We start from the raw sequence: 17836 nt of genomic DNA, 5'->3' as shown, positions 1-17836 counted from the left end.
TCCTAAAAGTCATGGAATAGCAGCAAGGCTGCTGCTGGCCATGAGCAAAGCCTATGCGCCAGAACAGCCGCTAGGTCCGGCACTCCTGAGGCAGCTAGCAGTAAATGGAAAGAACAAGATTCATGTAAAGGAACCTGCCCTGTATCGTAGTCCCAGCATGCAGGTTGCTCACTTTAATAAAGGTAGTATATGATGTGGCAGGGAACTGAAGCTGCATGACAGGACCATTGCTCCACTGCGGTTTAGGCCACCTCTGCCTGCACAGACTTAGGCCAATTGAGGAGAAGCTGTAATGTCAGACTCACTGAGAACAGCCTCACCTGTGACAAATGTACGTGGATTTAAGAGCTTACCCTGGAGCAAGCTGAAGTGGTATAAGCCAAGTTTTACAAAATCCAGGGTTTTTTAACTTAATCAGTTCAGCAAGACACTTCAAGTTAAACTAAATTAAATAGTGTGGGTACACAGCAGAGGGTATGACAGGAGGGTATTAACTGATAATACACGGAGGTGCAGAGGTGATATTTCATGGTTCAATATGTGTAATGGTCTTTTATGTAATTGGCTGTAAGAGTATTTGTATGTCAGTCAAGAATTAATCAAGCTACACTAAGAATAAAAGTGTGAAGCTTTAAAAAAGGAAAAGCTGTTTAGTTCCATTTTACAGATATTTTCTAGCAAATCTAGATTATTAAAATGTTGAACTGAAGCAATCCTAAATGAAAATAATGGAAATTTTTACTCCTAGACCAGTTTGTTGTGTTCAAAATTTAATATATTAAGAACAGTAGGTTAAAGAATTTATGATGTAATATGTCAGAAATACAAAATATATGAAAACCCTTTCATTCAAATTAACACTTTATATTCTAGATTTACAGTTCAGAGTGAGAAGTGGATATCTAGAGCAGATTTTCAGTGGCAGTACCTGAGACTGTAGGTGGTAAAAGTAGAAATAGGGTAAATCTGCTGGGTCCCTGGAAGTTGGTTGGGCCAACCCAGAAGCCACAGACCAATCTCCCTACCTCTGCACCATCCTGTGAGCCTAACTTGGGAGCTGCTGCTTCAGAGACTGCCTGAAAAACTATAGGGGCACAGCAATGCCAGTTGTGGGGTGGTATTCTCAACCACATATTCACAAGTTATTACTTGTAAGGGGATAACTGAAAATGTTGAGGGAGACAGTTACAACTGGTGTTTTCTTCAATATAAGTATTTTCCACTTCCAGTAAATGCTCAATGCAGCTGATTTGCTTAACTTTATGACTGAAATTATGAACACAACATAGCATTTGCAAAAAACCACCAACCATGGGGGTAAACTGTGACTACCTGATGGAACCCCTCGTGATAAGGTAAATCTATTCTAACCTGGTGAATTTTACTTCATTTCCAATATTGTGCCATTTCCTCTCAGGGCAGCTGACCTCAGACAGCATATCTCCCTCTCAGCTTTGCCAGAGCGATGGCCTGTATACCAAACTTGCAATGCGTGACAGTATAAAGAGGATCTTAAACCACTTTTTTAGAAGCTCAGTTCAGATTTTTTATTTATTAAAAATTTGATAGAATGTGACAGCCTGTAAATAATCTTCCAATTATGTACTTTTCTGGAACAGAATGCTCAGAACATTATTTCTCTGCAAGGCAAAGAGTAAGGTCAGGACAGAGCATGAACACTTACATTACTGTATGGAATCTTGCTGTTGTCCATCTCTTTCTTCCACATTTGGAGCAGCAAATTCCTGTACTCCTGATTGAAAGGTCCAGAGTAAGAGAGAAATCCAGTGGCCAGAAGAACATTCCCTACTAAATCAATAATTTGATTTTGAAAGTTTTTGCTGCTTGCTGTCCAACGAAGCTGTATGTAAAATATTATAAAGAAGTTAGATTAAGCAGGCACAAAACTAACATGAAAGATCTAACTTAAGAATTTATCTCTTTCTGGTAAATAATTGTTCTTTGAACCAGGTGTATTTTTGGCTTTAAATCATTCTTTTCAGAAGTAGAAGTTTGCTTGGAAGAGACAGCAACCATCTGACCAATCGGAGAAAAAGCATCTTTGACAATAAACTAGTAAAAAGTGCTTTAAAGGAGAAACAAAGTGGGAGGGAGAGGATGACCAACTATCATGTAAGGAAGTGGAGGACCGAGTTGGCAAATAAAATATGTGGGGTGATATAAACAGTAGGGACCTTGTAATCAATAAAACAGGGCTAATGGAGGACCACCCCAAGCATATTCACATAAACAAAGAAGTGCCTACCAGACAGAATGATGGGGATAGATTTCATACTGTTTCTGGGAAATTAGCACAGCTGGGCACCTCTCTGAAGTGCTTGTACGCTAATGTGCACAGCATGGAGAACAAACAAGGAATTAGAAGTCTGCAAGTGGTTGCAGAGTCATGATCTCATGGGGATCATGGGGACATGGTGGGAAGGCTTCCACAACTGGAATGCTGCAACAGGCATGTACAGGCTTGTTAGGAAGGACAGGCTGGGAGGGTGAGGAGGGGAGTTTTCTTCTGTGTGAGAGAGCAGCTGGAATGCATGGAGCTCTGCATCTGAGACTCTGGGATGGACAATAAGCCAGTTGAGATCTTACAGGTTAGGATTAGGGGACAGACTAACATGGGTGACGTTGCGTGTGTCTGTTACAGACAATGTGATCAGGAATAAGTAGATGCTCTCTTTTTCAGACAGTGGGAAGAAACCGTGCATTCGCAGGCCCTGGTCTGCACGGGGCACTTTAACCACTCACATCTTCTGGAGCGAAAACAGAGCAAGACACAAGCAATCCAGAAGGTTTTAAGGAGCGCACTGACAAAAAGTTCTTAGCACAGGTAACTGAGGATCTAATGAGGGAAGTCAGTTTGCTGAACCTCAGATTTGGACGCAAGAAATAACTAGTTAGGGATGTAAAGGTCGGGGGCAGCTTTGGCTGAGAGAATTGATTGTGTAGCCTTGAGAATGGACAGCTCAAGAGGGAATTTTATTACTGTGTACAAATACCTGACAGGAGGGTGTAAAGATGATGGTGCCAGGCTCTTTTCAGCGGTACCCAGTGAAAGGACAAGGGGCAATAGGCACAAATTGAAATAAAGGAAAATCCAATTAAACACACAAACCCCCTTTTTTACAGTGAGAGTGGTCAAGGACTGGAATAGGTTGCCAGAAGAGGTTGTGGAGTCTCCATCTTTGGAGATATTCAAAATCCAACTGGACAATGCCCTGAGCAACCTGCTCTATTTGACTTTGCTTTGAGTGGAGATGGGTTTGATTTGATGATATCCAGAGGTCCCTTCCAATCTCAATTATTCCACGATTTTGTGATTTTTTGACTATTATATTTAAGTTTTGCTTCTTCCTTTCTCTCCAGATTTCTGTTCCCTTCCAATCACTCTGCATGCAATCTTGGTCAGGACCTATATGTTTTAAATTTAGAAATGACACATTTAACCCAGTGTCATTTTTGCCCAAGGCTCCAAGTGCCACATATAGCCTTTTAATTTTTCTGTCTGAATTTTCAGAAGTAGAATGGACTAACAGCTCTTACAAGACCTCATAGCACAAGGCTTCAGAAAACCCACAATAAGGCACTCTAACTTCCTATTCTGGTGTTGCTCTTAAACTTAGAAATTCACTGAAAAATACGGTAAAGCATCTAACATTTTTGACTGATGTATTTTGAAGTACAGCTACGCAAACAAATGCCAAAGTCCTGGCCTCACAGGATGCAACGGTTGAAGTCAAAGCTCTCATCAGTTTTGACTCTATGTGAAATCAACCAAGGAATTATCAAAGCAAATAATCAGACAAGAAAAAAAAGAGTAACCTGCTTCCTCTGGAAACCTCCAGGCTGTAGCCAGAAAAATCTGCATAGGAAAGGTAAATTTCAAGCTCAGTGCAGAGGATAATGATTAGCCCATAATTCTGTAAAAGGCTCTAGTAGAAATCTGAACTTCAAATATAATTCAGGAAATTAGTCAAGCTTCAAATGCCTATTCTTGTATATTTGGTGCGAAAAAGAGTAATCCTTCTTATAAATATTTTAGGGCAATTATTTAGGTTAAGCCTAATTCCTCTTCTTACTGCAGCTAAAAGGAACTTGGGTCCTCTTTAAATCTGAACCTTATCCCAATATGAACCATATGATATGACATAAATCTTCATATAGTAGAATTAAGTAAACACAAGAAATTGTTTTCCTTTGTTAGATACATTAAGTTCAAGCAAAAAACCAAACATATAACTAAAATAACATGTCATATGATATCGAGATGTCACCATGCCTTGAATTTCTTGAGCACTACTAATGACCATTATGGAGTGTTCCCAAAACTAAGCACCTACTTTGTGCTGGAAACCTACTCATATGTGCTAGTACCTTTTCTCCATCTAATCCTTCGATCAGAGCTGTGGCATTGTTCATCTTCCTTCTGCATGCCTCAGCATCATCAAGTAGGGCCTGCTTCTCTTTCATAGCAGTGTCATACATGGCTTGTACTTGATCCAGTTCCATTTGTTTCTCATCCAGCTGAATTTGTGCATTGTTCAGTTCCATTTGGGCAGCTGCAAGTCTTCCCTCTTGCAAGGCTAAATTTGCCTACAAATATTTAAAAGTAAAGAGTGGTTAATACCTATTATTTGGCAAGAGCAAATGACATTCATTTAATGGCACATATTGTACTGTATATTTGGTACTTTTAAAAATAATACATGTTTAAGATGACAGCGGAGTTTTTTTCCTTTTTTACTTTTCAACCTAAAACTGGAACACAAGCATAACACTAAAGTTATTCAATGCAATCTTAAACTGTTTTAATAATATTTTCAGAATGATCTATTCATCACACAATGATCAATGATTTGAAATCACAATACACTTGAAATTACAGTATGCTAGATACAGGAGGCAACCCATACAATGTTTTCTGTAGCATATCCTTAGTGAAAAAGAAAATTAAGATTGTCTTCATGGATTACAAAATAATAATAATGATAACAGAAACTACTCTTCTTCTCTCTTTTCCCACCAATTAATTCTACAATACAAATATAACAAATGGGTTTTTTGCTCCTCTGGAAACTAAAAGTCTAGAGACTTTTCTCACATCTCTATAGAAGTTTGAATGATGAGTTGCCAATCGTTTAAATGTGGCCTCTTAAATTGTGTATTCTTAACAGGGGAAAAAAAAGTGTTTGTGAATTCAGAATGTGTTTCCAAATATATGTTTGCAAAGGATTTGAGACTGACAAAGTTCTTATGAAATTCACACTTACAGATAAAGGTTGCTTCCATTTACTCTGAATATTTAAAACACTTGTTTAAATATCATGTATCTTATTTAGATTTTTTCTGCTATAAGAGTTATGAAGATGGAAAAAAAGAATCTGTAAAAACTGTTTTATTACAAATATGAAACTTGACACTCACATTACATCACACCAGAAGAGTAACAGTACAAGGAATCTCTGGAATGACTCTTAGTAAACAGTATAACCATGGGCTGAGTTTTTAGATTAGATCTTGACTAAAAATATAGATTTAATTCTTATCAAAATACGCTAAAATCAGCAAATTCTTTTTGCTTTACATAGGAAAAAAATAGAGAGGAACCAAGATCATATTTTGAGATCTAGGAATGATAAAAAATGCAGCATGAACTCTGGTGGATTTCAAAAGATAGATCTGTGAGCAGGGAATTAGGGTACTAATTAGATGTACTAATCAACAAAGCAGTACTGCTTTATGAGTTACGCATCTAGAGAATAGCACTGTCAGCAAAAAAATGAATTTACTGTAGCCACTGTGTCTGTTGACAGATCCTAGAGATAAACAAGTATTTTAAAATGGAGATAAACCAGTGAAATGGCTGCTCATAAAATTTCCATCATGTAAGAAGGCTGAAATATTTTTACTCCACTGTTTATCAAAGAGCACATTAAACAGCATCTCCTAGAGATAAACACTGTTAAATCAGTGAGTCTTGTTAAGACCCACCTAAGGAGATTTCAGAACCACTGCTGTTATTTTTTAGTGAATCTTAGACTATCAGGAAAAGTTTAACAGTAAAGGAGTTTTGAGTAGGTGATGTAGAGTTGCTGTGTCCTGCACCGGGGGAGAGGTGGGGAGGGTAAGGTGAGAAAGAGAGAGAGAGGAAGAGAGTGCAGAGCTTTTTCTGGATCTTAACAAAAAAGGCCCAACAACAAATGGCTTAATAAGATAACTGCTTTGAAAAGATCCATAATAAGAAGAGGAACATAGTGAGTAAATCTTACATCCTTTCAGATGCTGGGCACCCAACATTCATGCAGCATCAGACAGAGCCTGGATAGATTTTCCCGTGGCATGTTGTGCGGATTAGATCCTGTCCATGGAGAGAAAGCTCTCTCTCTTGGTCATTCAAGCTATTAGAAACTCCTCTTATTCTTCTGTCTTACTCAGACAGTTACCTTATTAAGCCATCTGCTGTCAGGCCTTTCCAGAAAAAAGATCTAGAAAGAGCCCTGCACCAGCCCCCTCTGTCCTATCTCCCCCCACCCCCCACCCCAGTCCAGACCACTGTCTTATCCTTAAATGCTGTGAGGGCTAAAAATGGGAGTAAAACAAAGTTATGACATATTGTTTCACCTCCAGCTGACAAACAGTAGGTTACACAGGGAACAAGATCCTTGGAGAGCTGGGAAGAACAGCCTAAGCAGAACAGCTGGAACAACAGAGAACTTACACCTGGCTGTGTGGATTCATATTTCACCTTGACATTTATCACAGCAGGATCTGAACCTCAATGGAAAAGAATGGCCATGTGAATTCCCAATGCATATGAGCAATGATGCCTTTTAAATATGAAAAACAGACCTCCGTGCAGCGATAAACTACCCAGAAAGGTGCAAAAGACTGATAAAACAGACTTCCCAGTTCTTGAAGGCTCTTAGAGAGGCTACCAGCTTTGAAGATGTAGGGACAATGAAAAAATATTTCAGACAAATACAAAGAAAAGATATACTGTACTCTAACATGAAAAAAAACCCCTGAATTATTTACACTAAACTTTATGGGATCTCTAGAAGATGACTTATTATAAGAAATTATTTTACAGACAATTTAACCAAGCTTTTCAGCCAATTTTAGGGTAATCATAACAAAGTAGTAATACATTTTGGTATTTGATTTGTAGGCTGCTTAATCATGCGTGATGAACAATGGTTATTTGCACAAGAATGACTGCTAGCATACCAGGATGACCAACATATGTGATTCCCAAAGGCAGAAAGACTTGTTTCACATTACCCTATGAAATCATCACTATTTGCGGTCTCCCTGTTTTTCTTTCCAGCTCCACTTTTCCAAAATTACATGGGTACAAACACTGCTTTTGTATTGATATCACTGGCAAGTTGGCTGGCAGCTTCCTGTGCAGAGCTTTGCCATGAGAGCAGGAGGCAACTTCTGCTGCCAAGGAGAATCTTCTGCACAAGAAGGCTACTACAGTCCCAAGCAGCTTCATACAAAGATTTCCAGCCAGTTACAGACGGGAAGGAAATTTGTCTCCCAACCACAAAGAGCCACTATGGCCTTTCCAACTTTAGTGGCATTGCTATGTGAATAAGCTTCATGCCCTTCATTTCATCTCTCTGAGTCACGCAGCAAAGCAAGGATTCACACACATTTTTTTCCAGTTGGACGCAGTGTGAAAGCCTGAATAAATGGATTTTATGTGAATGAATCATGAGGATTCAAGACATGAGATCCACGCTCTTATATGCGCTCCCAGAGAGGCGGGGGTGGGGGGTGTGGGGGGGCGCTATGCTAGGACATGCCTAGGCTTGTGTAAAAGCAGCAGCTTCAGCCTACTCTTGCCATTGGCATTGTGGGGAACCACACAGACGATCCTCTCAACATCTGCTCCAGCCAGTGCCTCTACCTACTCTCTGCATCTGTCTGCATGGGGCAAGTATGGAGAGAGTACCTGTACCAACAAGGGCCACAGACTAAATTATGAAGCAGATATTCTGCCTTCTTCCAACCTGCCCTCAGAGAGGATTTCATAGCAGGTGGTGAAATGATCCTTCCCCTTTTAACCTTTTTTGCATTCCACATAAAACCAGGACAAATAAATGTGTAATTACAGTACACAGCTATACTGTTAAATTAAACATGCCCAGCACCTTTCTCTGGCACTGAGGTTAACTAGCATAAAAACATCTCGCATTAAGCTCTCCCAGCCTCTAAACCAGTATGGCTGCACGCAAAGAGCCTCACAGAAATGGCCCTTGCATGAAGCTAGTTCCTGAAAGGTGCGCAGAGATTGCTGAGAAAATGTTGCTTAGCCAAGACCAAATTCACACTAGGGATCATTCTAACAATTTTACAGTGCAGATGATCACTTTCCAATGTCTAGAAAAAATTCCCCAGTACTGTTTAATTTATTACTATTGACATAGCCACAAGTTTCTCGTTGATTCATTGCAAAGACTATTTTGCAAAGCACTGAGTATATTTGGCCCTGATCCGTGAAGGCATTTAAATAAAAATGCCTTCTTCAATAAAAAAACTCACACCATTTAATGCTATCCCTGCTCTTGAATGGAATGCCCAGACCAACTCCAGATCACTCTGAAGAGCAGCTGTTGCTCAGTAAATTCAAGAAATGTTGCGAGATGTAAGAGAGCCCACAAGAAACAAAGCCTCTGAAACTTTATAGTTCACCACAGGGAAAGAAGATTTGGAGCTTTCCTAGCATCTGTCTTGTTTCAGGAATTTTAGCTTTCCAAGTTCATTGTTCTTACAGTCCATTGAGCACTCACTACTGCTGGACCAGGCCAGAAGGCTTCTTGCACTGTGACACTGTCACTCTGCTCATCGAGACTCTGTGGATATGCTAGGTGACCACCTTTGCCTTTTGCTTCAGTCCAGTCTTGGGCACATGGCATCTGACTGACAACTCTTCAGGGAAATGCAATCTCAAGCTGCAGATTTTCCACACACACTCCATTGCTTTTGTATCAGCTTTCTCAGAGCCTCAATATCATGATTGCATTGTTATTTAGGGCAACATTATAAGAGAGGCAAACGCATACAGAGATTTTGCAGACATTCCAAAACCAATGGTTTCACTTCACCAATCTAAAAAAATTATACACATACACATATGTATACATATATACATATGTACACATGCAAACAGATCCATGCAGAGTGACATTAATAAAATCTTGGCTTCAATTTCTTTGCTATCACTGAACATTCTTTGGGATTAAAACAACCTTTGAAAGGCACAGAGATCATGCCTCTTATCTACTTTTCACAGCCTCTACCACCTACTGGAAGATTCTGCATTTTTTTCCATTCAGTTACATGTCCTGACTTCAATCTGTTTTGTTAGGTGATCTAATCCTCCCCTTCACCCCCCAGAGTATATGCTTTCCTTCCACAGTTATTGTGGGCCTTGAATTCAGACTTGAATGCTTGTCTTCCTGCCCAGTGGGCATCACCTTGACAAGGATACACTTATTTAAATGGATGACCATCACATTTTGACACTCCTTGACTGTTACCTCTTCCTCAGGTGCAAGATTTCATCTTATTGCCTGCTGTGTTTTTTAGTTCATTGTGGAGACCAGTGAAAGCAGAAAAGGCAACAAAGTCTCATATTTAAAACTGAGTTTGACAGGGAAAATCCTCAATATCAAACAGCATTTATAAACTGTGGACAAACTTCCCTTGGCCACCTAAGGAAACTTAATTAAAATCACTGGAGACATCTTTAAGGAAAATTATACCCCTATACACACTGTTTTAATTAGAGGCTAAGAGAATCACAGCAAAAGCCAGGGCTGCTTCATTCTGCTCTTATATTCTAACCGATAGACAAATAGTGGACAGTGTTTCAGAACTATCAGGTTAATCCAGCAGGTTTGTTTACTAGGTAACATTTACATATCCATTGCTAGGAATGAGTTAATTTTTGCACACTATATTTACTAAAATATAAGTCACTATTAATTCGTTTTCACAAGTTGTCGCATTTAAGATAGATGAGGCACTGAGTCCCAGTTAAGATGCAATTTAAAATATATATTGGATGGATTTTGAAGGGGGTTTCTCCCCTAGAACAGCAGTTAGGATAAAGCAGCTTGATTAATTCATTCAGTAAAACTGCTTTTAGAACTGGATGATTTAGCCTGTGCTGGTACTTTATGCAGTTTAATTGTACATTTATTTTCAATTATTTTCTTAGCATCACTCCAGTGCTTCCTGCAATACCTCCTGCATACTTCAAACGCTTCCTCCCTCTGTCATCTTTAGTTTTAAAATATTTGTGACTGTTTCTATACCTGACAATAGGCAGCACTTTGCCAAGAAATGCATGCTCAGTTTTTTATCAGCTACAGAGTGATGAGAATGTAAACATCTGAATACAAAGTTAAATTTATGCGTAATCTTAAGTCATAGCTATAGAAATAAAAATTGCAAGAGCCCCTTTGTAGCTTTCAGAGACTCATCTGAAGATAAAGCCACTATTTCCTCTAGGTCTTGCTTTCTTTTATAGCTCTCAATAGCCACATTTCAAATTCTGTTTTCATTGGTGAACATCCCATTGTTTGAAAAGGGAATTGTTACTTATATATCACAGAAATATAGTCTTGCCTATCAGTTACTTGAATCAAAAATATCAGGCTTTTAACAAATTTGAATCAGATCTGCCTAAATATACTAAAAGAATACGCCAAGAGTTTTGAATATACCATTGATACAGTGGATTAAACAATAGGAGACTGAACATAAGAACAGTGGAAGCATAACCAATTGAATGTATTTCTTCAGAAAAGAGCTATAAAATCCCCTGTAGAAGTGATGATTATAAATCACTATATAAATATTCAAGGTCCTTTTTTTTTCAATATGCTCATAAACAAAAAATTACCAAGACAATAAAGCTATCAGTAGGAATGCAGACAATGGCAGCTGATCCCCTTGTATTGTAGTTCAATGTCACAATAGAATTCTATGCCAGGTGATTATTATATATACACTCACATGTAGCAGTTGACACTGCAAAGTTTTCTTCGAGAGCTGAATTCCAGCTTTAAAAAATTCCAGTATTAAAGAATACTTCTGTGCCAAGAACAGTCTCTCCTCTCCCAGAGTCTACCAAGACCATGATAAGTATGCTCCTTCCCAGGCAAGCAGGACCAAGGAGAAGTTTTCTTGAAACCATAGTGCCTGGCACCAAGTCCAAGAGCTGAGACAGTGTCGGTATCTCCTGCTTGAAGATAGCCAGGCTCTATAAAGAACCTATGTACTAAGGCTCCCATTGAAAACTGACTGTGTTCACGCAAGTAACAACTGTACCACAGGGTAGCTGTGTAAGGGGAAAAAATTGCTGGGACATATTTAACCTCTGTGTGCTTGACTTCTCAACTGGATGTGAAGAAACAAGAATCTCTTGTAACTTGTGATCTTTTTTAGCCAAAATAAGGTGACATTTTTTCCACTCAACTATAGTCATCCCTCAGAAAAATAAAATGAGTAACATTAAATACCTTAAGAGGAAGAACTTCTCTATTAATACCATAGAAGTAAGCCATTGCTTGTGTCCATGAGCAAAGACCTGCTACGTTTCCACACACTTTTTTAGCAGTCTCAAGATTATAATCCTCCATATCCAAGTAAGGCTCTAAAAGCTCCACAGTTTCTCCTGTAATTGAGTCCTAGTCAATGGAAAGGAAAAATTTTATTTTTTTTAATTGATTTTAGAATAAAGTTTGCTTCACAGAAACATTTTTCTTTTTAAAAACATGGTGCTACCACTTCTTATAGAAGGAATGAACAAAACAACACTGTTGCCCTTCACTCTTATAAAGGACAGATTAGCTGTTTTTTGTGAACCCAGGTGAAAATGCCTCCTACTTCCATTGCAACACATTGATTTGAGTTTTCATTTAAATATCCCTATCTGACCTGTAAGATTTACAGACATTACTTGTACTCATAGCTGCATGACAACTTAAGCTGATCTAAGTTATTTCTGCTACAGCACTGTACCTTCTTTCCCCTCCCCCTCAACCAGATGTTCTTGCCCCATCTTTAATACCATCAGCAACGCTCAGTGAGCTAGTTTGGAAGCTAATACGATGGAAATCTACGTCAGCAAACTAGTGATTACTTTTCTTCTAGGCTAGTTCCCTGAACAAGCTCACCATGGCATCAGACAGGCACCAGTGTGCACACAGCTTAGGGAGTCAAACATGCAGCTTTAGGAAGGAAGAGGGTGAAACTTCAAGGCACTGACTTCACTTCACTGAAGCTAAGCCTTTTCCTTAACTGTAACAGTGATTTCTTTCAGCTGTTCACTTCATTATTCTAATCTCAGATTTTTTCCCTCCTTCACAATCTGTTGAGAACATGAAAAGCCAGATCCTTGATGATGGTGGTTAATCTATAATTAAGTGTCAGAAGAAAATGGAATTCATCTCCTTAAGCAATGTAGAGAGTAGAAGAGCTTATACAGGGTAACAATGGTTGCTTAACAATCGAGGCATTAAGAATCTTCCCTTTTTTTGGCAATGTATTAATGCCTTTCTTTTAAGGCATCTAAAAATCATCCTCTGATCATACTGTCAAGCAATATACCCTTTTCCTGCTTTTCTGCATAGCAGAAAGGACTGTCTTGTACTTGTCTGATCCCTAGCTACTACAATAGCAAAGACATTCCTTGTATTATTCCTAAGATCACACATGGTGATGTTTTCACAATCAGAATTTGCTAAAATATAAACTAGTGCTGGACAAATATTTTGACTTCTTCATTCTCCTACTCAAAATTATGAGCTAGCAAGCTGGCAAAGGTAAAGCAAAGACCAACCAGCAGTGGCCTAAATCTCTGTTCTCTGCTTGAAAAATGTCATGCTTTTCCTTCTAAGTAATCAATTTTAAACCCAAGGAACCATTTAATCCACTAATCTTTCTTGCCTAAAAAAATTAGGAAAGACCCAAATTGTCACAAGCACGTAAGCAGTGTGGTCTACTCAGAACTCCAGACAGGATGAGCTTTCTTCTCATATATACTCTCTTAGGAACAAGAAATGAGGTAGGACGACAGCATGTGAAGTACCTCATCAGGGACAGCAGTAGTCTAATGTTCTTCACCACATTCATGAGTATCACTTCCTGCAAGAACTCAGTCCCACAGAGATTGTTCCGACTCCTCTGAGTAGTTAGATGTGTTGCAAACTACCAGCAGGAACACATACGCTACTAATAAGTGCCAAAACTGGAAGCCTCATTAGAGACATATTTGAGTAAGGAGTGCATAATTAGTCCCTCCATTATCTTTAAACTCATTTCTTCTTTCTGTTTAGTGAAGATAGTACTTGGAAAAGTGACCAGATGGATAGCCCCAGGAAGAAACTGTCTACAGAAGCAGTGCAAGTTTTCACATGGTGCCTTGTCAATATGGCTCACTGGGAGAAATAGCTCCTGGGGATAGTGAGAATCATGGTTTCAAGCCTCATCTGCACAACAAAAACACTCCAGTAGCTTAGAAAAGGCATCAACAAAATGCACAGCTGAAGCAGGTTGAAAAATCAGTGTACAAGTGAAAGAGCATGTTCTGCAACATTGCAGAAAAGTCAGGGTTTGCCAAAACCTGCTTGGTTTTCTGGGTTTTAAAGTTGAGCCATGATTCTGCCATTCCATAGTCCAGCCTAGCTCTTTTTCTGGTCCAGCTACCTGTGACATCTTTCTTCTCTTCCCTGCAGAGAAATTTCCCTTGTCTCACAGTCCAGTGAATCTTGCTTTAAACGGGACAAGTTTCTGTCCTGACAGAAATAAAAACTTGTGTTTGCTTTTATTTTTCTTATAGTTGATATTAAGTTTCTCAGTTCATTCTGCATTTCACTACTTTTCTAGTGAAAGAACCCTAAAGTTCCCAAATATCTCAGTATTTTTCCTGACAAGAAGCTCATTTTCTTCTGGATTTCCTCCTATCTCCCTACCAAACAATTCTAGAGTTCTAGAGTGTCTTACATGCAAACAGGCTTGGTAGCACTGGAGATGGTGAGCTGTTTGAAAAATCAACAGTGGATCTTTTTAAGGTATATTCATACCGAGAAGCAGGAACTGCCCAAATAAAGATAACACTAAGCTTCTCAAGATCTCATCTAGTGCTTGGGATACTTGTGTCTGCCATCAAAACTGTGTTGCCCAGAAAAAAGATTACTGAAATAGTGATCCATGAAAATGGTGAGGAAGACAGTCACAAAGGGATCTACAACTATAGGTACACAAAAGCTTCATCTGTTTCAAACTACCTTTGAAGGTAGAAAACACTTTCAAACGATCTCTAGAGATAGTTATAGGAGTAATAGTGCCACCATTAACTTCTTACCTTCTGGAAAGTAAGCAACATGCTAAGAAATCCTGAATTATTCATTAGCTTCAGAGCCTCACTCCATGATGGCTTCACACATGGGCGTTCTTGATCAGGTGTTACTGAGTCTATTTTTCTTTGGAATAAAAGTAGCACACAATCCATAATTCGCATTATCAAGTGAGGAGGTTTACCCAGTTTGCGAACAGTTGCAATGTCAGAAGGTTTTATTGTCTGAAAAATTAAAAAATAAAATAATCCATTTATTTAAGCAATCACTTGATGGTAGAGCAAGATGGGTTTTGGGAGGACTGTATATGTAACTCAATTGCTGCAGTTTTGCAGATCACCCAGAAGCAGAACTGCAGAAAGTCCTTAAAGGTAGTACCACTCAATGACTGCTTTATTATATGAGAGTAGAGGAGGTACTGCCCATCTTACCTCTCCACCGCCTCAGTTTTTTCTACAAGCATTAATAGGTCAGTGCTAGTCCTTTCAATTTTTTTTTTCCAAACCAGAAACATAAGTCATATTATTACAAATAACAATCATTAACTACATGCATGTTCAGAATATCTTTGATTCTGACCTGCAGGGCTGCCTCGGCTTCTTCCAGTGCAGGTCTTGCAGCTTCAAGCTTCTCTTCTGCTGCTGCTTTATCAATGGCAATGTCATCCACAATGGCCTGTGCCTTGTCTTTTACCTTTTGCACCTGCATTTTCACCTTTTCGGCAGCTTGGGCTTTCATAGTTACTTCCAATAAAACTTCATCAGCTTTTTTTGAAGCTACAGCCAAATCTTTCTCCTTCATCACCAACACTTTGGAGAGCTGATTTACTGAAAACTCAGCTTCCATCAGCTTTGCAAGACCTGTGTTGAACAAATTCCATTTTAGCAACAGGAAGACCTATTGAGAGAGAAACTTCACTGAAGCAATCTGGATACTTAAAATAAGTCACTCAGATTCATATTTAGGAACCCCAGTGAGTGATCCCATTTGCTGAACACCAAAATTAAGCAGGTGGAATATCCATTTGCTATTTAAAGCTTTTTCTTTTTTTTTTCTTTCCTTTTTTTTTTTTCTTTTTGATGTGTAAGAGTCTTCAGAATCTGTCACTTGATCCACTTGTTTATATTCTTACATATGAGAGGGACACTAAATGTCAAACACACATTGAAAAGCATTAGTATTATGAATGGCACTCTTAGGAATTATGTGTACAATTTCAGAAATCCATGAGACCATAAGAAGCACCAGAGTGTACTCTCTGTGCAAAACAAAAAGGAGGAACCTGGCATCCTGAGCAATGCAAGTGAAGACACAAGGAGACTAGGCTGAGCTTCTAAATTCAACAAGACATGAACATCCAGGTGTGATGGGGGTAAAAGAAACTAAAATTCTTGAGCAATGCAATACTCCAACATTTTTACCAAACATTGAGAAAATCATCTAGAAAAGCTGTAAGTATAAAAATCCTTATACATAAATGCATGCATCTAAATGTAAATGCACCATGTAAATCTTTCCAACCCTCAAAAAAAGCGCATTATGTTCCTTTGAGGCACCCAGCCACCCTCTGCCTATGGAGATATGTGTACTTAGCTCAGTTCTGCAAGTGGGAGAAGAAATCATTTAAGTTCACATTCACCTCCAAACAGCATTGAGTTTCAGAAACTGTTTAATTTTTTACTGTGTATGACCTTGTGCACTGCAACATTTTGTAAATTTTACATTTGGCATATACCTGTTTCTTTAAAAGACTCTTCAGAGTGACTGAATCTGAACATTTACTTGCCTTCCCTCTGATTTACTTGAGGCCTCTTTAAATGTGAAAACTAGGATCTTGGCATGCATGGATGTCAAAGGAGGAGTTTCAAGTATTTTAAGTGTTAATACTATTTTCAAAACTCATCTACAATCTGCAACATTGACAAAGTTCATTGAAATAAAACCTCTGCATATTTTGTAATCACACACAGCTGAAAACATGAGTCTGCTTCAAAATGAAAGTGAGCTCACAATTTAAATCCATACTTTTACATTCTTTTACTCAGATTATTCTCACCTTTGTAAAACAAGCAAACAAGCAAACAACCCCACAAAAATCAAACAGATTTTACAGTACCTGTTCTCATGCGTTCAGACAAACTTCCAACACTGGCAAACTTCTCTTTGTAAATAGCTTTGTAGCCTCCAATGAAGGACAGGTAAGATTTTGGAGTCACAAATGTTCGTCGCCTATATCGTTCAAAGTATTCAACACATTTTTCAGCTACAATATCTTGAAATGTCCCCATGGTATTAATGACACTCTGTTTCACTTCATCTGTGCACTCAATATGGTAGGAAACTAAAAAATGCTGTGCAACTGCTACAAGAGCATCTTTAGGCCAGCGCTGGAACCAGTCCATGGTACAGCCTGAAATCAGACCTGGAAATTTGAGTGCACGAGTTCTGAATTTTTCCCCAACAGGAGAAAAACAAAGAATGACATGCAAGTTATTACGAACTCGAGCAAGAAAGTAATTATAAAGATTTTCACCAGTGGGAGTACGCCTTGGATACTCCTTCTTCATTGCTGGTATCAGGTCTTGTGTGATTTCACCTATTTCATCTCTTGCAAAAAGATTTGAGACTTCACCTGAAGCCAAAACATTGTTCATGTACTCAAGAAATGATTCATCTCTGATTTCATTGTCTGTGAATATAAAGACAATGCCCTTTCCTTTTTGCCCAGCAGTGCGGTACAAGATTTTCAGATCATCCAAAAGGTTATTGGTGGCATATGTTCTGAGATAGAAAAGGATTAAAGAAAGAGAGAACAAAAATTACAGATCATTTCAGGAAATATCTATCATTGGGCTCAGCTTCCCTAAGGCAAGAAACAATCTACATAAGAAATTAATACATCTCCTGGTTTCATTTGTTTAGGTTTTTCTTCTTAATCACAAAGTGAAAGATCAGTACCATAAATCATGGGAAAGGAGGTGAAACCAACAGAATAACATGGTGGAAAAAAAGATGGTAAGAGCAATACATTGTCTAAGGTAAGTATGCTGCTTTGCCTCCCTACAGTTTGTGGACGTCAACTCTTTATTAGAACTGATAGTACAACTGGATTAAGTTGTCAAGTAGGTTCTGATACCTGTAACTATTATGTAAATACAGCTGGATTATCTTTTGAAGATAACGAGAGCAGGTTAAAGGAAATCGTTAAGAGACGAGAATAACCAAGACTGAGGTTTCTATTGTGTTATTTGGTTTAACTGAAATCAAGACCCAGAAATTGTATTTGAACATTATCACTTGGGCTGATTAACTCAGCTGCAGATAGAGACCATGACTGTTTTGTTCATTACATATCAGCAGCTTATGCATACAAGTAAGATTCAGATGAAGTCCATGCAAATTCGACTACAAATTTCAGATTACACAATATCAAATGAAGTAGATTA

The 17836-nt window shown here is 38.5% G+C and overlaps 1 protein-coding gene across 1 annotated transcript in view; it reads right to left on the bottom strand.

The window, feature by feature from the left end:
• LOC104130462 (dynein heavy chain 5, axonemal-like) overlaps positions 1-17836 on the bottom strand; it is a 160260-nt gene that overhangs the window by 55218 nt on the left and 87206 nt on the right. The window contains exons 56-61 of the mRNA XM_035899011.1: positions 16507-17171; positions 14970-15250; positions 14399-14614; positions 11553-11720; positions 4390-4608; positions 1685-1861 (exon numbers count right to left, since the gene is read on the bottom strand). Of these exons, the coding sequence (XP_035754904.1) occupies positions 1685-1861; positions 4390-4608; positions 11553-11720; positions 14399-14614; positions 14970-15250; positions 16507-17171 (1726 nt within the window). The remainder of the gene's footprint in view (positions 1-1684; positions 1862-4389; positions 4609-11552; positions 11721-14398; positions 14615-14969; positions 15251-16506; positions 17172-17836) is intronic.

Source organism: Egretta garzetta, unplaced genomic scaffold, assembly GCF_000687185.1.
Source record: "Egretta garzetta isolate BGI_Z169 unplaced genomic scaffold, ASM68718v1 scaffold88, whole genome shotgun sequence".
Lineage (NCBI taxonomy): Eukaryota > Metazoa > Chordata > Aves > Pelecaniformes > Ardeidae > Egretta > Egretta garzetta.
This window is presented reverse-complemented; position numbering and strand designations above follow the sequence as displayed.